At 48.0% G+C, this 26,587-nt stretch overlaps 1 protein-coding gene across 1 annotated transcript in view; it reads left to right on the top strand.

Moving 5' to 3' along the window:
* The window catches only part of LOC140411738 (melanocortin-2 receptor accessory protein 2-like), a 54,950-nt gene that overhangs the window by 20,527 nt on the left and 7,836 nt on the right, over nt 1-26,587 (top strand). The window contains exon 4 of the mRNA XM_072500735.1: nt 23,138-23,237. Coding sequence (XP_072356836.1) covers nt 23,138-23,237 — 100 coding nt within the window. The remainder of the gene's footprint in view (nt 1-23,137; nt 23,238-26,587) is intronic.

The raw sequence follows: 26,587 nt of genomic DNA, 5'->3' as shown, positions 1-26,587 counted from the left end.
CTCTTGGGCCTACCAGACCGCTCCCGAGCCTTTGTCAAGCTGCTGTGCAACTTTAAGCAGATTTAACGAAAGAGACAAACCTTCCATTCGCTGGATCATTTCGAACTTGATGTTTGACCGACACTCAGGCGGGGCCTAGTTTGAATGACCATGGAAGTTTCAACATCCGATTGGTAATTCTCATGTTACCAGAACCCTCTGCAAATGTCAACGCTGAGCTAGAGTCTGAGACTTGGGCGAATCCAATTACGTACCCAAATAGTTACCTCCAAAATGCTAGATAGAGTAAAATCTAGTTGAACATCTTGGTAATTACAAAACTGACTCCCTTGTCATCCCCTGCAACAGCCCCCCAAACCATGTTTACTCCCCACCCCCCTCCGAACACAAGACTAACCCCCGATCAAACCCAATTATCCCCCTGACCTGACCTGACTACCTCCCAGTCACCCAACTACCCCCCCCCCCCAACCCGACCACCTTCGGCCCAATCAGTTTACTTCCCAACCCAACTCGACAAACCCTCCATTCCACCAACCCAACCAGCCCCCCAACCACCCCAGACCTGACCACCCCAGACCACCTCACTACCATTTTGATCAACTACTCCCCTCCTGTGCGACTTCATCCCTTGACTTGACCCAAATAACCCTGCGACCCACCCCACCCCAATCAAACTCAACCTGCCCCGATTACCCGCCTATGCCCTACTCCCACTACACCCTACCCCATGCACTTACCCACCTATCCCACCTACTCACCTCACTCCCTACCCATTTACCCATCTACCCACCTCGCACACTTACCTACCGCACTCACCCATTCACCAACATTCAAACTGGTCCTTTAAACTTAGTATACGGCAGCTTGTGCCATTAAAAGGGGGCCTATACGGCAGCTTGTGCCATTAAAAGGGGGCCTATCTTCTGTGTTAATGCTTTGTGTGCGTCTCTGCATGGAGTCCTGCACTGAGCAAGTTCTTCAGGATTCTGTACCGGATGTTGGAACCTTTTAAACATGACCAAGCGATGCACAGTTTTCTGACTGTCAGCATTGGGCACAGCAGTTCTGACCTTGATTGGATGACTTATTCAGATTGCAGGATGGTGTAATGGGGATCCCCGGGGTTCAGTCCACCATTTTGTGATTTCTTCAGCTTCATGTTTTGCTGTAACATATTCATCACATTGGCATGGCTAAAGGATCACTGGGCAGTCACTCAGCAGCATCTTCAGATAACAATCTGAATTCCCCCCCCCTGCCCCCCCAGATAGTTGCTGAATATTTTTTACAAGTATGATTGTTGGGGCCAGGACTGGTTCCTAGGCAAAGGTCAAGGCTGAAGAATGCGTTTTAGTCACTATATTAACAGAATGCTGCTGTTAAAAGGTCCGCTATTTGCGAGCAGGTTAAGTATGACACAGACACAGAAAGTGACAGAGACACAGACACGGACACAGACACAGACAGAGAAAGAGACACAGACAGAGACAAATGTGCAAGTTATCTCAGCAATCTTATTAAACATCAGCTGAGGCTCAGGCAAACATCAAGCGTATATTGAATGAGTGCACATTGAGAAGTTTGCTATTAGAGCCCGAGGTGAAGCTACCCACGTATAGATACTCTGAAAATAATGAAGTAAGAGTGATTTCTTTTCCCCCCTTCAAAAGTGTACTGTATCAGATCTTCCTACTGCCTTGCATTAGTGATTTAATCATTTAGTGAGTCACGTCACAGGTTCTCACTCTGGCACAAAGCCTTGCTCACTGGATACACATTACAAGTCATTAAGAACATAACACATCCCCTCCATGACCTTCTGCCTGAAAATGAATAAAAGGACAAGTGTGAGGAGTCCATACAGAAATTCTCAGCATGCCCTCCCAGTAGTCAGACCTCAGGTGCAATCACAGCTTGAATTCCTGCTTGCTGATCATTACTCTGTCCGATTTCAACGGTAATGGTCTCCTCATGAGCTTTCAGTTGTCTGCCAGTTTGCCACAGACCTTCCCGGTAAAAAGCCGGGGCTTCAATGGAACTCGACTCACTTCTCACAATAGTTGTACTACTCTACAGTGTAAAACAAAAGAAAAACCCAAAGACCTGGAGAACCAGCTTTTGTCATTGGTATAGTGTCAGGAAAAGGTGCTTATTTCCATCAGTGTGACAAATTGTGAAGTAAATTGCACATTATAAATCACGTTGCAGCTGCACAGTTTGGCAAGATCTGATGTAAGTCTCTCTGATTCATGTACACCAAAAGGCTGAGAAGCGATCTCTGATTATTAAGCTTATCAATCTCAGCAGTGCAAGGAGAGTCCAACCTTTTAGCCAGAGGCAAAGGCTGCGTGGATGGCGGGAGGGTGGGAAATTCTAAGGTGAATCGCTCCTAAACTCTCCAGTCAAGCTTAGGCAGAGGTCCTGGCCAACATGTTCTGCCCAACCTCTCAACCAGGTTAGCCATATGGTGCGCGGATAACAGAAAGAAATTTTGAAAATAAATTACTCTGGATAGTTTGGATAATATAGTCCAAGGTTGTGTTTCTGGTTGATGTGATGCGTCAAGTATGTTCGTGTAGTGGGACATGTGTTGTGGTCAGTCTGCTTGTCACCTTTTGCTTTTAGCTCTCACTGCTGACGAGTGGTACAACTATTGAGAGAAGTGAGTCGAGCGCGCCAGCCTCTCCCGCCAGTACATAGCCTGTTCATCATTGCCTGTTCAGCATAGTGCCTCTCTGTGGCGACATATATAAATTGGGCAATTTGCCGATCTTGGCTACACGATGAAGAACTTGGAGGAATCCTAGCCCCCAGACGCATGGCATACTGCTTACCGTCCCATCAGCGCATGGTACCCATGAACCCAGATGCCTATCCAAGTGTAAATAGCCCCATTGCCTTCTGAGTACCTCCAGAGAGAAGAAGGCTAAGGAAGTAAACTGTGACTGAAAATGCAGAGTGGAGTCTCATAAGAACATAAGAACTAGGAGCAGGAGTTGGCCATCTGGCCCCTCGAGCCTGCTCCGCCATTCAATGAGATCATGGCTGATCTTTTGTGGACTCAGCTCCACTTTCCGGCCCGAACACCATAACCCTTAATCCCTTTATTCTTCAAAAAACTATCTATCTTTATCTTAAAAACATTTAATGAAGGAGCCTCTACTGCTTCACTGGGCAAGGAATTCCACAGATTCACAACCCTTTGGGTGAAGAAGTTCCTCCTAAACTCAGTCCTAAATCTACTTCCCCTTATTTTGAGGCTAGGCCCCCTAGTTCTGCTTTCACCCGCCAGTAGAAACAACCTGCCCGCATCTATCCTATCGATTCCCTTCATAATTTTATATGTTTCTATAAGATCCCCCCTCATCCTTCTAAATTCCAACGAGTACAGTCCCAGTCTACTCAACCTCTCCTCGTAATCCAACCCCTTCAGCTCTGGGATTAACCTAGTGAATCTCCACTGCACACCCTCCAGTGCCAGTATGTCCTTTCTCAAGTAAGGAGACCAAAACTGAACACAATACTCCAGGTGTGGCCTCACTAACACCTTATACAATTGCAGCATAACCTACCTAGTCTTAAACTCCATCCCTCTAGCAATGAAGGACAAAATTCCATTTGCCTTCTTAATCACCTGTTGCACCTGAAAACCAACTTTCTGCGACTCATGCACGAGCACACCCAGGTCTCTCTGCACAGCAGCATGTTTTAATATTTTATCAGTTAAATAATAATCCCTTTTGCCGTTATTCTTACCAAAATGGATAACCTCACATTTGTCAACATTGTATTCCATCTGCCAGACCCTAGCCCATTCACTTAGCCTGTCCAAATCCCTCTGCAGACTTCCAGTATCCTCTGCACTTTTTGCTTTACCACTTATCTTAGTGTCGTCTGCAAACTTGGACACATTGCCCTTGGTCCCCAACTCCAAATCATCTATGTAAATTGTGAACAGTTGTGGGCCCAACACTGATCCCTGAGGGACACCACTAGCTACTGATTGCCAACCAGAGAAACGCCCATTAATCCCCACTCTTTGCTTTTTATTAATTAACCAATCCTCTATCCATGCTCCTACTTTCCCCTTAATGCCATGCATCTTTATCTTATGCAACAACCTTTTGTGTGGCACCTTGTCAAAGGCTTTCTGGAAATCCAGATATACCACATCCATTGGCTCCCCGTTATCTACCGCACTGTTAATATCCTCAAAAAATTCCACTAAATTAGTAAGGCACGACCTGCCCTTTATGAACCCATGCTGCGTCTGTCCAATGTGACAATTTCCATCCAGATGCCTCGCTATTTCTTCCTTGATGATAGATTCCAGCATCTTCCCTACTACCGAAGTTAAGCTCACTGGCCTATAATTACCCACTTTCTGCCTACCTCCTTTTTTAAACAGTGGTGTCACGTTTGCTAATTTCCAATCCGCCGGGACCACCCCAGAGTCTAGTGAATTTTGGTAAATTATCACTAGTGCATTTGCAATTTCCCTAGCCATCTCTTTTAGCACTCTGGGATGCATTCCATCAGGGCCAGGAGACTTGTCTACCTTTAGCCCCATTAGCTTGCCCATCACTACCTCCTTGGTGATATCAATCCTCTCAAGGTCCTCCCTGTCATAACCTCATTTCCATCAGTCACTGGCATGTTATTTGTGTCTTCCACTGTGAAGACCGACCCAAAAAACCTGTTCAGTTCCTCAGCCATTTCCTCATCTCCCATTATTAAATCTCCCTTCTCATCCTCTAAAGGACCAATATTTACCTCAGCCACTCTTTTTTGTTTTATGTATTTGTAGAAACTTTTACTATCTGTTTTTATATTCTGAGCAAGTTTACTCTCATAATCTATCTTACTCTTCTTTATAGCTTTTTTAGTAGCTTTCTGTTGCCCCCTTAAGATTTCCCAGTCCTCTAGTCTCCCACTGATCTTTGCTACTTTGTATGTTTTTTCCTTCAATTTGATACTCTCCCTTATTTCCTTAGATATCCACGGTCGATTGTCCCTCTTTTTACCATCCTTCCTTTTTGTTGGTATAAACCTTTGCTGGGCACTGTGAAAAATCACTTGGAAGGTTCTCCACTGTTCCTCAACTGTTTCACCATAAAGTTTTTGCTCCCAGTCTACCTTAGCTAGTTCTTCTCTCATCCCATTGTAATCTCCTTTGTTTAAGCACAAAACACTAGTGCTTGATTTTACCTTCTCACCCTCCATCTGTATTTTAAATTCCACCATATTGTGATCGCTCCTTCCGAGAGGATCCCTAACTATGAGATCCTGAATCAATCCTGTCTCATTACACAGGACCAGATCTAGGACCGCTTGTTCCCTCGTAGGTTCCATTACATACTGTTCGAGGAAACTATCGCGGATACATTCTATAAACTCCTCCTCAAGGCTGCCTTGACCGACCTGGTTAAACCAATCAACATGTAGATTAAAATCCCCCATGATAACTGCTGTACCATTTCTACATGCATCTGTTATTTCTTTGTTTATAGCCTGCCCCACCATAATGTTACTATTTGGTGGCCTATAGATTACTCCTATCAGTGACTTTTTCGCCTTACTATTCCTGATTTCCACCCAAATGGATTCAACCTTATCCTCCATAGCACCGATGTCATCCCTTACTGTTGCCCGGATGTCATCCTTAAATAACAGAGCTACACCACCTCCCTTACCATCCACTCTGTCCTTCCGAAAAGTTTGATACCCTCGGATATTTAACTCCCAGTCGTGACCATCCTTTAACCATGTTTCAGTAATGGCCACTAAATCATAGTCATTCACGATGATTTGCGCCATCAACTCATTTACCTTATTCCGAATACTACGAGCATTCAGGTAAAGTACACTTATGTTGGCTTTTTTACCTCTGTTCTGAATCTTAACACCTCGATCAGTAACCTCTCCTAAGTTATATTTCCTCTTAACCTTTCTCCTAATTTTCCTTGTCGTCGAACCCACATCTTCCTGTAACAACCTGCCGCATCGCTTACCATTAATGTTTTCACTTCCCGTTTTATTTCTTTTAGTATTCCTGGTCCTATTCACTGAGCTCCCCTCAGTCACTGTACCTCGTACTGTCGCCCTTTTTGATTTTTGACTATGGCTTCTCTGCCTTACACTTTCCCCCTTACTGCCTTTTATTTCTGTCCCTGTTTTACAACTTCCAACTTCCTGCATCGGTTCCCATCCCCCTGCCACATTAGTTTAAACTCTCCCCAACAGCTCTAGCAAACACCCCCCCTAGGACATCGGTTCCAGTCCTGCCCAGGTGCAGACTGTCCGGTTTGTACTGGTCCCACCTCCCCCAGAATCGGTTCCAATGTCCCAGGAATTTGAATCCCTCCCTCTTGCACCATCTCTCGAGCCACGTATTCATCCTCTCTATCCTGGCAATCCTACTCTGACTAGCTCGTGGCACTGGTACCAATCCTGAGATTACTACCTTTGAGGTCCTACTTTTTAGTTTAACTCCTAGCTCCCTAAATTCAGCTTGTAGGACCTCGTCCCATTTTTTACCTATATCGTTGGTGCCTACGTGCACCACGACAGCTGGCTGTTCACCCTCCCCCCCCCAGAATGTCCTGCAGCCGCTCCGAGACATCCTTGACCCTTGCACCAGGGAGGCAACATACCATCCTGGAGTCTCGATTTCGTCCGCAGAACCGCCTGTCTATTCCCCTTACAATTGAGTCCCCTATCACTATAGCCCTGTCATTCTTCTTCCTGCCCAGCTGCGCAGCAGAGCCAGCCACGGTGCCATGAACCTGGCTGCTGCCGCCTTCCCCTGGTGAGCCATCTCCCTCAACAGTATCCAAAGCGGTATATCTGTTTTGCAGGGAGATGACCGCAGAGGACACCTGCACTGCCTTCCTACTCTTGCTCTGTCTTTTGGTCACCCATTTACTATCTCCCTCAGTACCTTTCACCTGCGGTGTGACCAACTCGCTAAACGTGCTATCCACGACATCCTCGGCATCGCGGACGCTCCAAAGTGAGTCCATCCGCAGCTCCAGAGCCGTCAAGCGGTCTAACAGGAGCTGCAACTGGACACACTTCTTGCACGTGAAGGAGCCAGGGACAGTGGACGTGTCCCTGAGCTCCCACATCGCACACGAGGAGCATGACACGGGTCTGAGATCACCTGCCATGTCTTAAACCTTCGGTTAACTTGAACAATTTCAATTTCCCCCCCCAAAATTTAACTAAATAAATAAACAATGAAGAAAAAAAAAAAATATATATATATATACATATATACCAATGAAAAGAAACAGAAAAACAGAAACACTACTTACCAGTCACAAAAAGCACTTCCTCCCCACCCAGCTTCGAATTCCCACATCGATTCAAATTCCCAAACTCACTCTTTGCTGCCTCACTCCTGGCTGTCTTCTCTGTCTCACTGGGAGAACTCACTCATAGGCAGTAATATGTCATCCATCAGACACCTTTCCGGTAATTGCTGCAAGACCAGCAATACGGAGAGGGGAGGCCTGATGCTTGGGAACTCCATACTATTTGGCTTGTGCCCTGAAGGGTACAGCCCAGCTTGGTGGTTTAGCGTTGGCACAGCAAGGGAAGAAACATGGGTTATTTACGATGGTGGTGAAGATCATCGTGTCTCACAGAAGGCTCAGAAAAACATCTTAATCTTCACATGCTCTCAAGCGCGCGGCAAGACTAACTGGACTGAAATGAAGTCAGTTACAGGAGGCAAGAGGAGAGCTCTGAAGAACTACAAGTAAATACCCAGCAAACAAAATGTTTGTTTGTTTTGTTTGTTTGTTTATTGTCACGTGTACCGAGGTACAGTGAAAAGTATTTTTCTGAGAACAGCTCAACAGATCATTAAGTACATGGGAAGAAAAGGAAATAAAAGAAAATACATAATAGGGCAACACAAGGTATACAATGTAACTACGTAACACTGGCATCGGATGAAGCATACAGGGGTGTAGTGTTAATGAGGTCAGTCCATAAGAGGGTCATTTAGGAGTCTGGTAACAGTGGAGAAGAAGCTGTTTTTGAGTCTGCTCGTGTGTGTTCTCAGACTTTTGCATCTCCTGCCCGATGGAAGAAGTTGGAAGAGTAAGTAAGCCGGGTGGGAGGGGTCTTTGATTATACTGCCCACTTTCCCCAGGCAGCTGGAGGTACAGATGGAGTCAATGGATGGGAGGCAGGTTTGTGTGATGGACTGGGCGGTGTTCACGACTCTCTGAAATTTCTTGCGGTCTTGGGCCGAGCAGTTGCCATACCAGGCTGTGATGCAGCCAGATAGGATGCTTTCTATGGTGCATTTGTAAAAGTTGATAAGAGTTAATGTGCACATGCAGAATTTCCTTAGTTTCCTGAGGACGTATAGGCGCTGTTGTGCTTTCTTGGTGGTCGCGTTGATGTGGGTGGATCAGGACAGATTTTTGGTGATGTGCAACCCTAGGAATTTGAAACTGCTAAACATCTCCACCTCAGCCCCGTTGATGCTGACAGGGGTGTGTACAGTACTTTGCTTCCTGAAGTCAATGACCAGCTCTTTAGTTTTGCTGGCATTGAGGGATAGATTGTTGTCGCTGCACCACTCAACTAGGTTCTCAATTTCCTTCCTGTATTCTGACTCGTCATTATTCGAGATCCGGCCCACTATGGTCGTATCTTCAGCAAACTGGTAGATGGAATTGGAACCAAATTTTGCCATGCAGTCGTGTGTGTACAGGGAGTGCAGTAGGGGGCTAAGTACGCAGCTTTGCGGGGCCCTGGTATTGAGGACTATTGAGGAGGAGGTGTTGTTGTTTAATCTTATTGATTGTGGTCTCTGGGTTGGAAATTCGAGGATCCAGTTGCAGAGTGAGGAGCAAAGTCCTAGGTTTTTGAGCTTTGATATGAGCTTGGCTGTGATTATAGTATTGAAGGCGGAGCAGTAGTCAATAAATAGGAGTCTGATGTAGGACTCTTTGTTGTCGAGATGCTCTAGGGATAAGTGTAGGGCCAGGGAGAGGGCAACTGCTGCGGACTGGTTGTGGCGGTATGCAAATTGCAGTGGATCAAGGCATTCTGGGAGTATGGAGGTGATGCGCTCCATGACCAACTTCTCGAAGTACTTCATTACGACTGAAGTCAGGGCTACCGGACGGTAGTCATTGAGGCGCATTGCCTGGTTCTTCTTTGGCACCGGTATGATGGTGGTCTTCTTGAAGCAGGTGGGGACCTCAGAGCGGATTAGGGACGGGTTAAAGATGTCCGCGAACCACATCTGCCAGCTGGTTGGCGCAGCCTCTTGGTGCATGACCAGGGATCCTGTCTGGACCCGTCGCCTTCTGACGGTTCACTTTCAGGAAAGCCGATCTGACTTTGGAAGCTGTGATGGTGGGTATGGGTGAATTATGGGCTGCTGGGGCACTCGACAGCGGATTGTTGGTTACCTGCTCGAACCGAGCATAGAATGCATTGAGTTCATCAGGGAGGGGTGCGCTGCTGCTGGAGATACTGCTCGCTTCGCTTTGTAGCCCGTTATGTTGTTTAGGCCTTGCCACAACCGCCGAGAGTGTAACGCTAGTCTGTGACTCTAGCTTGGTCTGATATTCTCTCTTGGCATCTCGGATGGCTTTGCGGAGGTCGTACCTGGATTTCTTGTATAGGTCAGGGTCGCCTGACTTGAACGCGTCAGATCTGTCCTTCAGTAGGGAGTCAATCTCGCGATTGGGCCATGGTTTCCGGTTGGGGAACGTACGTACTGCTTTCTTTGGCACGCAGTCGTCCACACATTTGCTGATGAAGTCTGTGATGGTGGTGGCATACTCATTTAAGTTGGTTGCTGAGTTCTCAAATATGGACCAGTCCACTGTCTCTAGATGCTCTCAGAGCTGGCACTCAGCACACTGCTCGACACTGCGCCAATCAATACTGGTTGCAACAGCCAATAGTCTGCCTCTGAATCCGGGGATGCAAGAGGATTGTATGAAGGAATCAAGAAAAGAACAGGCCCAGCAGCAACCAAATCAGCCCTCCCTGTAAACAAGGACAGGGATGATCATCACTGAACCTAGTAAGCAGATGAAAAGGTGAATGGAGCATTATCCTGCACTCCTTACAATGGGGAACATTGTCACTGACAGACTCTCAACGTCATTCCAGATGTTCCTGACATGGAGGAACTGGACAGTGAGGCCACTACAGTGGAGCTCAACAAGACCATTGACTATCTTCCCAGTGGTAAAGCTCAGGGAATAATGGCTTTCCACTTGACATCATCAAAAGTGGAAAGCCAGCACTGCTGTAGCATCTCCATGAACTTCTGTGTCTCCGCTGAAAGCAAAGACTTGTGCGAAAAGATGTGCATGATGCAAAAATGGTCACCTTACGCAAAAACAGAGGCGATTGCAGTAATTGCTGGAATTACTGAGGCATCTTGTAACAGTTGTGGGGAAGGTCTTTGCTCGTGTTGCTCTGACCAGATTTCAGACCCTGGCATCACACATCTACCTGAGTCTCAGAGCAGCTTCAGTGCTGGCAGACTGACTGTTGACATGGTTTTCTCACTTCAGCAGTTCCAGGCAAAGTCTCGCACACAGTTCTGACACACATTGCTTTCACAAACCCCAGTCAGGCCTTTGACCTCATCAGCAGGGATGGATTCTTCTAACTGTTGCAGAAAATAGACTGCCCGTCTGGACTCCTGGGCGTCAGTCCTTCTTTCCACGAGAACATGCAGTTTCAGCAGTTACAATGGAGTCTTCGAAGACCAGCAGCGGGGGTAAAGGAACGCTGTGAAACTGGTGCTAACTCCCTTTCACATATTCTTCCTCATGCTGCTATTGTACACATTTGGCGACTCAAATGAAGGTGTCTACTGGCATGCCAGAGATGATATCAATCTATTCAACTTAGCAAGGCTGCACCCCAAGGCCTAAGTGAGTAATGTCCGAGTCTGTGAGTTGCTGCTTCTTGATGACATCGCGCTTGTGGTGATATGCATCACTGTAAGTACACATCTAGGAAGCAGCTGATGCTACGTCAAGAGCATAACGAAACAGCGCTAGCATCCCATAATGCAGTTCACTTGCAGCAGCATGCAGATCTCACTGGCCCGCAGGGAGTTCGGGCTGACAGTCAGCGTCAGGAAGACCAAAGTTATGGGCATGGATGTGAGACTCTACCTTCCATTAACATTATCAACTTCACTCCGGAGGTCGTTGACAGCTTTACAGACCTTAGATCAACTATCAAGTAACCCGCTGGGTCTTGAAATCTAGCGAAGACAATTCTAACTGATTACATCTCTGCTCATACGTCAGTACTGCCATCCCAGGAATCAGTCTGGTAAACCTTCACTGCACTCCCTCTAGAACAAGAACATCATTCCTCAGATATGGAGACCAAAACTGCACACAATATTCCATGTATGATCTCACCAAAGCCCTGTCTAATTGCAGCAAGACATCCCTGCTCCTGTACTCGAATCCTCTCGCATCGAAAACCAACATACATTTACCTTCCTTACTGTCATGATATCCACATCAGCATATCATAGTGCAATCAAACACACACTGATGGACATGCAGTAGGACCAACCAACACACACACAACATCGCAGCCAATCACCAGTGAGAGCACACGCACTATAAAAACAGGGATACTACAGTTCCCGCTCATTCCAGCAGCAGCCAGCTCAGAGCACCGAGCTCAGAGCCTGCCACTCAGACATTCACCATGTGCTGAGTGCCTCACCCCGATAGTAATAGGACAGGGTCCACAGATTAGCTGGTAATGCACGTACCCAGGTTAGCAGTGTGCTGTTATAGTTAAGTAGTAAATAAAATAGAGTTACAGCATCTCCAGCCGTGTTGGATCGTTTGTACACCAGAACACCCAACACGACATGATACCAGAAGTGGACGCAAGCCAGCACCTGTGAGACCTACCTGCAACGCATCAGCAATCCACCGTCCTGCACCATGGAGAACATCAACCCGCCGCCGCCGCTCCGAATCGCTGGCAATCTCGGGGTCAATTGGATACTGTTCAAACAGCGCTTCCAACTCTTCCTCGAGGCCACAGACAGGGAGAATGCATCGGAAATCAGGAAGATTGCCCTTCTTCTCTCCACGGCGGGGCAACACGCCCTTACATTTACGGACGGCGAGGACAAATCCAAATACAAGACGGTGCTCCTGAAGTTCGACCAACACTTCAGCCTTGAAGTAAACGAGAGGTACCTGTTCCAGCAGCGCCTGCAAGGTAAGGACGAACCTTTCCAGTCTTACTTAACACACCTCCGCATCCTCGCTCAGTCCTGTGGCTATGGGACCACCTCTGACTCCATGATACGTGACCAGATAGTTTTCGGAGTCATGTCGGACACCCTGCGCCAGCAGCTCCTTCGGGTCAAGCAACTCACCCTGGCAACTGCCATTGAGACCTGCGTCCTCCATGAGAACGCCACCAGCCGGTACTCACACATCCAGGCGGCCGAAACGGCGCGGCACGGGCTCCACGAGGCGGAGCGGGTCTGGACGATTGTGTACTTCCCGGGCCGTGGCCTGGAGGAGGCCGGCCATTTCGCGCGCTTTACGAGGACTCCTGCGCTTGTACGCGCCAAAAGAGGGGACGCTGACGCAGAGGAATGCGATGCTTAGGCGCGCACTACGCAAGACCGCACTGCGCATGCGCGGTGGCGCAACGAACGCACTGACGTCACGACGTGCGGCAACTGTGGCTCTGCCCATTTAAAGCAGCAATGTCCTGCCAAAGCGCGACAATGCCTACGCTGTGGCAGGTTGGGGCACTACAATGCCTGCTGTCGAGCAGCTCACCCTGCCAACTTGTACCCGTTTAACCAGCCTCGCAGAAACGTTCGGGCAATTCAACCCACGTTCACCGAGTCCGATCCCGACATCACACAGACCAATGACACTGAGGACAGGGAGCCCTTCCGTGTTGCTGTCATCAACAAGAACAAGCTGTCCCCGAGTCGAATACACCAGCCGCTGTCAGTGCACAGCATTGATCCGGACGATGAGTGGTGTGCCGCCCTGACGGTCAACCGATCCCAGCTAGAATTCCGCCTGAACACTGGTGCCTGCGCCAATCTCCTCGCATGGTCAGCATTCCAGACCCTGAAGGTTAAACCACCTATTCTGCCATCCAACTGTCAACTCATTGCCTACAATGGCAACGTCATCCCGCCACGGGGTCGTGCCAGCTCGAAGTGACACACAAATCACGTAAAGCCACACTACCTTTCGAAATCGTGGGTTCCTCAAAGGACTCTGCTAGGCGCACAGGCGCGCAAAATCCTCCACCTCGTTCGGCGTGTACACTCTCTCTCTCCAGAAGGCACGTCCGATTTCCCAGATACAGACTTTAGGGCGCAGTTCAACTCAATCCTCACGCACAACCAGGATTTTTTCGAGGGCATGGGCACGCTGCCCTACACGTACAAAATCCGGCTTAAACAGGATGCCACCCCGGTAGTTCACGCACCTCGCAGGGTCCCAGCATCCCACAAGGACCGCCTCAAGCTGCAGCTGCAGGACCAAGGAGTGCTTTCCCGGGTCACGGAGCCGACTCCACGCCTATGCGCGTGGGCCATGACCCCCACAGAGCAGCGCTATGCACAGATTGAGAAGGAGTGCCTAGGCCTGTTGACTGGTATTGACCAGTTCCACGACTATGTGTATGGCCTTCCCCAGTTCACCGTGGAGACTGACCATCGCCCGCTGGTTGGCATCATTCAAAAGGACCTCAACAATATGACCGCTCGCCTCCAGCGCATTCTGCTCAAACTCCAGAGGTACGACTTTCAACTTGTCTACACCCCGGGTAAGGACCTCATCATAGCAGACGCTCTGTCCAGGGCAGTCAACACACCGTCCGACCCTGAGGGGTTCGTTTGCCAAGTCGACGCACATGTAGCCTTCACTTCTGCCAATCTGCCGGCCACTGATGCACGCCTGGCCCACATTCGCCAAGAGAACGCGGCCGACCCCCTTCTGCAACATGTGATGCGCCACGTGATGGACGGGTGGCTCAAAGGACAATGCCCACAGTTTTACAACGTTCGGGACGACTTGGCAGTCGTTGATGGTGTCCTCCTGAAGCTGGACCGCATTGTGATCCCACACAGCATGCACCGGTTTGTTTTAGAACAACTGCACAAAGGCCATCTCGGCGTTGAGAAGTGCCGGCGGAGGGCCCGAGAGGCTGTGTACTGGCCGGGAATAAGTGAGGACATTGCTAACACTGTACTCAATTGCCCCACCTGTCAGCGGTTTCAGCTGGCCCAACCACGTTAGACCCTTCAGCCCCATGAGTTGGTCACGTCCCCCTGGTCGAAGGTGGGTGTGGACCTGTTCCATGCGCTCGGCAGGGACTACATCATCATCATCGACTACTTTTCCAGCTATCCAGAGGTCATATGCCTGCACCACACCACGTCATCCGCTGTCATCCGGGCCTGCAAAGAGACCTTTGCTCGCCACGGCATTCCGCTCACCGTGATGTCAGACAATGGCCCCTGCTTTGCGAGTCAGGAATGGTCATCCTTCGCCAGCTCATACAACTTCACACACGTGACGTCCAGTCCTTTGCATCCTCAGTCGAACAGCAAAGCAGAAAAGGGCGTCCATATCGTTAAAAGGCTCCTCTGCAAGGCTGCTGATGCAGGATCTGACTTCTGCCTCGCCTTGCTGGCCTATCGCTTGGCCCCACTGTCCACGGGCCTATCGCCGGCCCAGCTGCTTATGGGTCGCACCCTCAGGACCACTGTGCCGTCCATTCATGTCCCAGACCTCGACCATGCTCCGGTACTTCGGCGGATGCAGCAACAGCGTGAGCAACAAAAGGCGACACATGATGCTCGGGCGACTGATCTTCCTGCCCTGGCGCCTGGAGATAATGTCCGCATACACCTTCCGGAGGGCGGCTGGTCGACAACCGCTGAGGTTCTCCGATAGATAGCTTCCCGCTGGTTCCTGGTTCGTCTGCCTGATGGCTCTATTCGCCGTTGCAATCGGCGCGCTCTTCGTCTGGTTCCGCGCTCGCTACGTGATCCTGCACCGGTGCCACACCCTCCTGTTCTCCGTACAATGGACTTTGTTGACCTTCCGGACACCCTGCATCCTCCTCACTCAACCGTCGCCCGGCCCGTTCCTCAGCCGGTGGATCCTGACCCATCCTTGAGGCGGTCAACCCGAATTCGTCACCCACCTGAGAGACGTAATTTATGAACCTTTTCATATTGGACTCACTGACTTGTTCTCACATACTGTTTTTGACTTTTTGCCATACTGTTTAAGATTTTGACTTTTTGCCATACTGTTTAAGATTTTGTTATTGTTTGTTAATGGCATTGATTTCGTTCTTGGTGTAACATAGTTAGTTTCTGCACCTGGCACCTTCCTGTGCATATAGTTTGTAAATATTGCACACACATGATTAGATGCACTCACCACACTTCTTTATTTATTATCATGTAGGCACATATTCTTTGCGAAAAGGGGGGAGGTCATGATATTTAGATCAGTATATCATGGTGCAAGCACACACACACAGATGGACATGCAGTAGGACCAACCAACACACGCACAACATCGCAGCCAATCACCAGTGAGAGCACACGCACTATAAAAACAGGGGACACTACAGTCCCCGCTCATTCCAGCAGCAGTCAGCTCAGAGCACCGAGCTCAGAGCCTGCCACTCAGACATTCACCATGTGCTGAGTGCCTCACCCAGATAATAATAGGACAGGGTCCTCAGATTAGCTGGTAATGCACTTACCCAAGTTAGCAGTGTGCTGTTATAGTTAAGTAGTAAATAAAATTGAGTTACACCATCTCCAGCCATGTTGGATCGTTTGTACACCAGAACACCCAACACGACACTTACTGCCTTCTGTACCTGCATGCTTACCTTCAGTGACTGGTGTACAAGGATACCCAGGTCTCACTGCACATTCCCCTCTCCTAATTTATGGCCATTTAGATAATATTCCGCCTTCTCGTTTTTGTTACCAAAGTGGATAACCTCACATTTCTCCAAATTATACTGCATCTGCCATTAATTTCCCATTCAATCAACTTGTCCAAATCACACTGAAGGATTGCTGCATCCTCCTCACAGCTCACCCTCCCACCCAACTTGGTGTCATCTGCAAAAATGACATTTTGTTCCCTCATCTAAATCATTAATATATATTGTGAATAGCTGGGGCCCTGGCACCGATCCCTGTGGCACCCCTCACTGCCTGACAATTATTGGCTGCCAACTATATTGTGAGCTTGCTATCGGCACTAGACCAGCAGGTCATCCATGGCTGTGACACAATGATGTCTGCAAGCAAGACAGGAATCAGTGTCGGTTGATAGGAAGCTCTCGCTACTGACCAGAGTGCATGGAGACAAGCAGTCAGGAGGGCATTGGAAAAGTGGAGGATAAAAGAAATGACCAGATGGTAGAAAAGAGAGTCCGCTGAAAGGAATAGACATCAGTCGACCTCGGGCCACCGCTATTCGCCTGGATGGGACGGCCAATCACAAGTCCAAGCCACAACAAACGATGTTCAATATTGCAGTGACATACACCCTGGGAACAGTCCATTGTCTGATGAGATGGAAGGGTGCCATCATAGTCCAAGGCGCAAACACACAAGGAAAAGATAGTTACGCTAGTTCTAACCCATTAGGGGAGATACTCAGCTCACATGCGCTTGCCATACAGGGTGATGAAAGGACTTGACAAGATGGACACCAAGAGATTGTTTCCCCTGGCTGGGGAATCTAAAACATGGGAACACAGCCTCAGGGCCGATCAATTAACAGTGAAATGAAAAATGTCTTCACTCAAAGGGTTTGAATCTTGGAATTGTCTGCCCCAGAGGTTTGTGAATGCTCAGTCGTTGAATTTGTTTACAGCTGCAATAGACAGATGTTTTGGTCGCTCAGAGAATCAAGAGATAAGGGAGTGGGCAGGAAAGTGTAGTTGAGGCAGACCTTCAGCCATAATCATGTTGAATGGTGGAGCAGGCTCAAGGGGTCGAATGGTCTACTCCTGCTCCTACTTCCTATATTCTTGTGAAAATCGGGGGCCAAACATCTTCCGGCCAGGTAGTACTGGTGGCTCAAGAGGCCTGCACGTCTGGCTTGTGTGACTCTTATTAAAAGTACGAAGTCTTACAACACCAGGTCAAAGTCCAACAGGTTTGTTTCGATGTCACTAGCTTTCGGAGCGCTGCTCCTTCCTCAGGTGAATGAAGAGGTATGTTCCAGAAACATATATATAGACAGATTCAAAGATGCCAAACAATGCTTGGAATGCGACCATTAGCAGGTGATTAAATCTTTACAGATCCAGAGATGGGGTAACCCCAGGTTAAAGAGGTGTGAATTGTGTCAAGCCAGGACAGTTGGTAGGATTTCGCAGGCCAGATGGTGGGGGATGAATGTAATGCGACATGAATCCCAGGTCCCGGTTGAGGCCGCACTCATGTGTACGGAACTTGGCTATAAGTTTCTGCTCGGCGATTCTGCGTTGTCGCGCGTCCTGAAGGCCGCCTTGGAGAACGCTTACCCAGAGATCAGAGGCTGAATGCCCTTGACTGCTGAAGTGTTCCCCGACTGGAAGGGAACATTCCTGCCTGGTGATTGTTGCGCGATGTCCGTTCATTCGTTGTCGCAGCGTCGCGTTCTCCAAGGCGGCCCTCAGGACGCGCGACAACGCAGAATCGCCGAGCAGAAACTTATAGCCAAGTTCCGTACACATGAGTGCAGCCTCAACCGGGACCTGGGATTCATGTCGCATTACATTCCTCCCCCACCATCTGGCCTGCGAAATCCTACCAACTGTCCTGGCTTGACACAATTCACACCTCTTTAACCTGGGGTTATCCCATCTCTGGATCTGTAAAGATTTAATCACCTGCTAATGGTCGCATTCCAAGCATTGTTTGGCATCTTTGAATCTGGCTATATATGTGTTTCTGGAACATACCTCTTCATTCACCTGAGGAAGGAGCAGCGCTCCGATAAGCTAGTGACATCGAAACAAACCTGTTGGACTTTAACCTGGTGTTGTAAGACTTCTTACTGTGCTCACCCCGTTCCAACGCCGGCATCTCCACATCTTATTAAAAGACTTTGGGTCTTTTAACGTAAATTAGAGCGGATATTGGTGGCCCCCATTTCATTCTGGTTTGCTCCTATGGCGTTACAGCAGAAAGAGGTCCATTTGGAAATGGACTTTCTAGTCTCCAGAAGAAAAGTTATTATTGTAAATCACGGAATCACATAGTGCAGAAGAGGCCCTTCAGCCCATCGAGTCTGCACTGACACATGAAAAACACCTGACCTGCCTACCTAATACCTGATCCCAGATGTGCCCCCAATTTTTGTTATAGGCCAGGGTTTAAAAACTCCAAAGTGTATTATGGAGTTAACCTGACCTATAACTGGTTATGTTGTATTCGGCTAGGATGAGCATAAGAGCCTACCCTTCAGGTGTTATTCAACAGTATTCCCAGACACTTTTATCAAATAAGCTTTATTCTCAGAACTGAGTTAACTAATCAAACAGCAAGAATTCTTATCAATTACAAACATAAAGACATCACACAGTTAATCTCTGTATAACACTTAATGAATTCCCCCTTAACTGTTCCAATTCAAAAATAAAATCCCATAAACTAAAAACCCTTTTTCAAGGGTGTGGCCCAGCACTCTGCATTCTCACTTGAATAAGACTGGCTTTCCCTGAGATTCTGACCCCGTCTCACCAGCAGGTTTAAACCCTTCCGGAAAGCAAACTGTATCTTAAAAGCCACCACCAAGGTGATTTTTGCTGGCACATATGTTTAAAATGAAAATAGAGAGAGACAGGCCAAAACACCTATTTCTCCTGTCTGAGTCCACAGCAGTCAAACCTGAAAGCGAAAGCAAAACTGTCACAGAGCCACAGCCCAGCCACACCCACACAAGGACATCACTGAAGCCATGTGATAAGCCAAAAACCTTTCTGAAAGGGAAACTCACATGACACTATCCACCCTGTCCATGCCCCTTGTAAGCTTGTACACCTCGATCAGGTCACCCCTCAGTCTTCTCTGCTCAGCAAAAATAACCCAAGCCTATCCAACCACTCTTCATAACTTAAATGTTCTACCCAAGCAAATTCCTGGTGAATCTCCTCTTTTCACCATCTTATTAACCCGCCCTTCAGCCATGAGAGAGCTATGGACAAACACGCCAAGGTACCTTTGTTCCTCGCAACTTCCCAGTGTCAGGCCGTTCATTGAATACTTCCTTGTCAAATTATCCAAAGTGTATCACTTCACACTTTTCAGGGTTAAATTCCGGGGGCGCGATTCTCCACTCCCACGCCGAAGTGGCCGCGCCATCGTGAACGCTGTCGAGGTTCACGACGGCGCGGAACGGCCCCGGTCCCGACCGATTCAGGCCCTGGCAATGGGCCAGTATCGGGGCCACGTCATCTACCCGCGCCAGGCCTTGTCGCCCACGTAAAAGCGGTGCCGCATAGATGACGCGGCCAGCGCCGCATAACGGACGTCATCCGCGCATGTGCGGGTTGGCCGGCGCCAACCTGCGCATGCGTGGTAGCCATCCTGTCCGCCCCGGAAGAAGATGGGGGACGGATCTTGCGGGGCCGCGGAAGGAAGGAGGTCCTCCTTCAGAGAGGATGGCCCGACGATCGGGGGGGCACCGATCGCGGGCCACCCCACATTCCAGGTGAAGCCCGGTGCAGGATCCCCTCTCGGCCCCCCACAGGCCGCCCCCCCCAGCGTTCACGCACCGCCCACGACTGCAGCGACCAGGTGTGGACGGTGCCGGGGGGAACCCGCGGTTTTGGCCTGGCCGCTCGGCCCACCCGGGCCTCAGAATAGCGGGGGTGCCGGAGAATCGCCATTTTCGGTGTCTCCGGCGATTCTCCGGCCTGCGGCCTGCGAAACTCGACCAGGCCGTTCCCGCCGCTTGGGAGAATCGCGGGAGGGCTTCGGACCGACGTCCCCGGAAATTTTGGCGGCCCAGGCAATTCTCCCAACCGGCGTGGGAGTGGAGAATCGCGCCCCATATGTCACTTTTCTTCCCATTTGACCATCCCGTGTATATCTTCCTGTAACCCAAGACACTCAACCTCACTGTTAACCACTCGGCCAATCTGTGTTATCCGCAAAATTACTGATCCTACTCCCCACGTAGTCATCTATGTCGTTTATATAAATGATGAATAATAGGGGACCCAGCACAGATCCCTGTGGTACGCCACTGGACACTGGCGTCCAGTCACTAAAGCAGCCGTCTGTCATCACCCTCTGTCTCCTACAACTAAGCCAACTTTGAATCCATCTTATCAAATTACCCTATATCCCACGTGCATTGCCTCTTTTATAAGTCTTCCATGTGGGACCTTGTCAAAGGCTTTGCTGCAATCCATATAAACTACATCAACTGCAATACCTTCGTCTACAGGCCAAGTTTGTTATTCACGACCTCCCTCTGACAAACCAATGCTGACTATCCCTGATCAAACTTTCCCTCTCCAAGTGAAGATAGATTCTCGTCTTCAGAATTTTCTCCAATAGTTTCCCTGCCACCGACATGAGACTCACTGTCTGCCGTTTACAAACACTGGCCACATTAAGTGCATTCCAATCACATGCATGAGTGATTGAAATGCACTTCATGCCTGGCATGCACTTATCTCACTTTGTGGTCAATGTTCGTAAACATTGGGATTTCACCACTAAGAGTCACTCATCCAAGAAGGGAGATGAATGAATCAAGGTGACAGCTGGTTTATGAAAGCTGTCAATCACACCCACTACAAGAAGATTATGAATGGCATGCAGCCAATGGATCTACGGGGTTGAAACACAGTTCACATGTCACAGGTCATAGCTGTTTTCCTTCAGAGACATGTGGAGCTTCCAGGTAAGCATTACAGCTGTAATTTTTCTCACTGCCCCTGTTTGGAATGCTCTCTGCTTCCAGACAGGAGTCTCTTTTCTGGGGGGAGGGGGGTCAGTGGGGGGGGGGTGAGGTCTGTGGGGGGGGGGGGGGTCCCTTTAGTTAGGGGGTCTCTATTGCAGGTGTCCCTGAGGAGGTGTCTCCCTATACAGGGGTCCCTGGGCACAGTCTTCCTCGTTAGGCGGTCCCTGGTGGGTGGCGGGGGTCAGGTCAGATCACCCCTGTATGTGGAGGAAGGACATGATTCCTGGCTGTGGGGACCAGACAACGGGAGGAGGAGGCCAGAGCATAGGGCGCAGGGCCCACTAAATAGATGCAAATGAGTCATTAAGACCTATTTGAATTAATTTACTTCCACCGCCAGCGCACATCGTGGACCTCGTTCACGCCGCCAGTTTGGGGTTGGAGCATCGCCTTCAGATAAGCACCCGATTTCCCCCCCGATGCCCGATTCTCTGCCCCATCAGGGAATGCATTCCAGGTGTCCCGGGACGGAGAATTCTGCCCATAGTCTTCCAAATGGAGAATTCACTCCTTCATCTCTTTGCTGCAGTAACTGCCTCCTTAACTAATAATGCAATGCATCCTTCTCTTTTACTCTCTCCTCCGCCTTGCTGGAAATCTGAACGAAAAGCAGAAATGTAGGAAAATCTCAGCAAGTCTGGTAGAATCCGTGGAAAGAGAAATGGAGTTACATTTCGAGTCTGCATGACGATATGGCCTCAAACACTAACTCTGTTTTTCTCTCCACAGGTGGTGCCAGACCTGCTGAGTTTTTCCAGCATTTTCTGTTTTAATTCCCTTGACAATGTTTCTCAAATAATTGTCATCTGCTGGATGCTCCATCATTTTTCATTGAAGAAAATCTCTGGTGTGAATCTTCTTGCTCAAGATGGCAGACATGGAGGGTGAAAACACCAATGACGAATTAGCAGCAGTACCTGCAATACAGTGAAGGGATGAAATAGGATTATCTGGGATAAAATAGAATCAGAGAAATCCTACAGTGCAGAAGGAGACTATTCGGCCCATTGAGTCTGCACTGACTCTCTGAAAGAGCACCCTACCTAGGCTCACTCCCCCACCTCCCCCGCCCCAACCCCGTAATGCCACTTAACCTGTACATTAAGGGAAAATTTAGCATGGCCAATCCAACCAACCAGCACATCTTTGGACTAAGGGAGGAAACAGGGGCACTCGGAGAAAGTCCACACAGTCATGGGGAGAACATGCAAACTCCACACAGTCACCCAAGACTGAAATTGAACCCGGATCCTTGGTACAGCCCCTGCACAGAAACAGGGTCATTCAAAAAGGCCCAACCAGTCCATTCAAGCCTCTTATAAATCGATGTTGTAACCCCCATTCCCTTCTGCCTCATTTGTTTGTCTAACATCTCCTTAAATGCATCTATACAGTTCACTTCAACCACTCCCTGTGGCATCGAGTTCCACATTCCCACCAATATTTGGGTAAAGAAGATATCTACTCGGTCATCCCTCAGCCTTTTGTAAAGTGAAGTGGGGAAAGGGGGAGCTGCTGTTCGATCCGAGTAGTGCCAAGGTCTATACAGTTTTACACAGGGTAAACCATATTTACTAACTAACTGAAATGATGTTCAATGCACAGTCACGTCAACTGCATTGGATTCATTTCCTTTATTACTCAGTGTCTGAATATTACTTCTTGGTGAATATTACTTCTTGGTGCCTGTGTTAAGTTTTAGGCCACTGAACCTGTCTCTCCTAAGTGATTTGCTGCTGTGGCAGAATGTCACCGAAAGCCATATAGAATTCTGATGGCATTAGATCCATGAAGACTGGGCCCTCCAGGAACTCAAGTGTCTATCAATCACGCCTGAGAGGATGGAGGTTGGCTGGTGTTGCCAGGCTTAAGCAATTTCTGCCCGGTGACTCTGGACAAGGAGCTGGCCAATACTATTTTAAACATTATAATGGCCTCGTCCTCAACTTTTCCAGAAGGTTTCCCCAGGTCCTGAACTGTAAATCTGGTTCTCATCGTTCATTTTAATGACATTTTCGGCCTTCCGAACATGCCGCAAGGTTGTTCTTTTGAAGCCAAATGTACCAATTGTGTTAATGTTGTATTGAAGCAACTGAAAATATCATCCTGTTTTTCAGACTCCATTGTGATCGGATTTTGGGTGGGCCTGGCAGTCTTCGTCATTTTTATGTTTTTTGTGTTGACGCTGCTCACAAAGACAGGAGCACCACATCCAGAGTAAGTCAGGCTCTAACAGCCCCTTTTATTTGAAAGGTAGAACATTAGAGGCAGAGTATAATAGTACCTCACAAATAGCTTCAAATGAACAGGAGCCAGAGAATACCCAAGCACAGCAACTAAGGTAAACTTGGGCGAATCCAAGAGAAGACTTGTAAAGGGCACAGGTTAAAAAACGTGTCCCCTTGACTAGCCAGAATTGTATGTATTGCAAATACTTAGATGATGTAAAAAAGAATGATGAACAGTTTTGATAGAGTAAATAAAGAAAGATTGTTCTCACTGGCAGAAGGACACACATTTAAGATACTTTAGATACTGATTTAAGCACCAGAAGGGAGATTTAGAGAAGTGTTTATGCCAGTAAATTATGATCTGGAATACACCACTTGAACATCTGGTGGAAACAGATTCAATAATAAAAGAGGTAAGCACCGACATAACGCTAAAAGCAATAATGCAAAAATATAGACAAAATCCTGGCAAGTGGGGAAGGGTCAAAAGGTGACAAAAGAGCTACAAAAAGAGGAGTATGAAAACAAGCTTGCAAGTATATCAAACTCAATCCGAAAAATTAATTACATTTTGAAAAATAGGAGGAGCGGGAACAATGTGAAAACTGAGAATCGTGCTATTGTCAATGGACGTAAAGAGATGGTGAGCATGACGAATAGTTACTTTGTATCAGTATCCACAATAGAGGAAGAGGTCAGCATGCTGGAACTCCCAGGAAACTAATATTGAATCATGGACAGGGAATCACCAAAATCAACGGAAGCAAAGTAACAGCAAGGAAGAAGGTATGGCATTGAGTTACAAATTCACAGAATCAGATGGTTTCCTAAGACAGTAGGTGGGAACAACACAGATGCCCAAATTATAATCTTCCAAAGGTCTCTCAATTCGTCAATGGCTCAATAAGGTTGCACAAATTGTGCATGTTACTCTCGTCAAGAATGATGAGAGAGAAATCAAGGAATTAAAGACCAATTTGCATTGCATCTGTTAGAATACTCATAGAATTTACAGTGCAGAAGGAGGCCATTCGGCCCATCGAGTCTGCACTGGCTCTTTGAAAGAGCACCCTACCCAAGCCCACACCTCCACCCTATCCCAGTAACCCAGTAATCCCACCCAACACTAAGGGTAATTTTGGACACTAAGGGCAATTTTGGACACTAAGGGCAATTTAGCATGGCCAATCCACCTAACCCGCACATCTTTGGACTGTGGGAGGAAACCGGAGCACCCGGAGGAAACCCGCGCACACACGGGGAGAACGTGCAGACTCCGCACAGACAGTGACCCAAGCCGGGAATCGAACCTGGGTCCCTGGAGCTGTGAAGCAATTGTGCTAACCACTATGCTACCGTGTTGTCAGTAAATTACTGGAATCCTTGAGTGATAATAAAATTTACAATGCAGAAGGAGCCCATTAGGCGCATCAAGTCTGCACCGGCCCTTGGAAATAGCACTCCACTTAAACCCACACCCGTAACCCAGTACCCCACCTAACATTTTTGGACACGAAGGGCAATTTAGCATGGCCAGTCCACCTAACGTGCACATCTTTGGACTGTGGGAAGAAACCGCGGAAACCCACGCGCACACGGGGAGAACGTGCAAACTCCGCACAGACAGAGACCCAAGCAGGGAATCGAACCTGGGACCCTGCAGCTCTGAAGCAACTGTGCGAACCACTGTGCTACCGTGCTGCCCAAGGATAGGTGGGCCTTTAAGATTTTCAGCTGATCGGAGAGAGACAGCATTTGGATTTGTAAAGGGTATCTCAATGACTGGTGGATCAGATTGAAATTTTTGACTGAAGCAATAGACAGCAGAGTGCCTACAGATGTGCTTGCCGTACCCCTTCCCAAACTGTTCCAATACAACTACAACACTGGCATCTACCTGGCAATGTGGAAAATTGTCCAAGTGTGTCCTGATCTCAAAAAGCAGGGCAAACCCAACCCGGCCACTTACTGTCCCATCAGCCTACCTTTGATCATCAGCAAAGTGGTGGACGGTGTCATAAACAGTGCTGTCAAGCAGCACCTGTTCAGCAATAATCTGCTCACTGATGTTCAATTTGAGTTCCATCAAGGCCACTCAGCTCCTTACCTTATTACAACCTTGGTCCAGACATGGACAGAGGAGTTGAACTCAAGAGGTGAGGTGAGATGACTGCCATTCACCTCACAGCAGCATTTGATCTAGTATGCCATTAAGGAACCCCAGCAAAACTGGAATCAATGGGAATCAGGGGGAAAACTGCCCATGGTTGGAGTCATACCTAGCACAAAGGAAGGTGGTTGTGATTGTTGGAGGTCATTTATCACTGTCCCAGGACATCACTACAGGAGCTGGTATTACCTTCTTTCCATATCAAGTCAGAAGTGGAGATGTTGGCTGTTTACACAATTTTTAGCAACACTCGAGACTCCTCAATACTGCAGCCTACGTCCATATGCAGCAAGACTTGGATGATATTCAGGCTTGGGCTGAAAAGTGGCAAGTGCCAGCTAATGACCATCTTCAACAAGTGAGAATCTAACATTCAATGACATTACCGCTGCTGAATCCTCCATTATCAATATTTGGACCATATAGTCCTGTCCACATGACTGTAAAGAATACATATATCTACCCTGTTATATTCTGCGCTTTGGCCATAGTACAGATGGACACAGAACATCTAGTTCTTTGACTAGTAAGATAGGTTTATTACCAAGATAAACTTGTGGAAAGATAACTAACGAACTATGATACAAATGGTAACAAAATAAATGGATTCAGCGAATTCTCCTGGAGCTACTTCTAGTGCGACTATCTTCTTGTACGACTTCCTACCAACTGCCAAATATCTCGAGTCGCATGGTAGATCGCTATTGCCACCTACTGGTTGGAGATCATATCAATAACTATGCACATTAATAGATGACTGTATACAAAAATGTGCACAGGCATATCATCACATACCCCAGCCTGGCTATTTTATAATTGTTCTTAATATACAAATGATTGGATTGTTAAAATGGCCATTGCTGATCACATGATGGTGGTTCTGGATGTATCTGAGCAATTTGAACACAGACAAAGGATAACACATAAAACCCTATGAATGTAACACTCCTTGCATTGTAGAAACATTCCAGCCAAGTCAACACAATGGATTAGTGAACAAGGTTGTCTGCACCAGCCAGCTACGGACACAGGCAAAGCTATTTGTGACTCCTCATCTCCAATGATGGGTTCATAGTTACCTGCTCAAAATACAATGGGTTTTAGTAAAGGGCCTCATTAGCTCGACCTGAAACCCCCTGTCACATCACTGATAATTGAGCTGTCCT

The sequence above is a fragment of the Scyliorhinus torazame genome, chromosome 4, assembly GCF_047496885.1.
Source record: "Scyliorhinus torazame isolate Kashiwa2021f chromosome 4, sScyTor2.1, whole genome shotgun sequence".
NCBI classification, from domain to species: Eukaryota; Metazoa; Chordata; class Chondrichthyes; order Carcharhiniformes; family Scyliorhinidae; genus Scyliorhinus; species Scyliorhinus torazame.
This window is presented reverse-complemented; position numbering and strand designations above follow the sequence as displayed.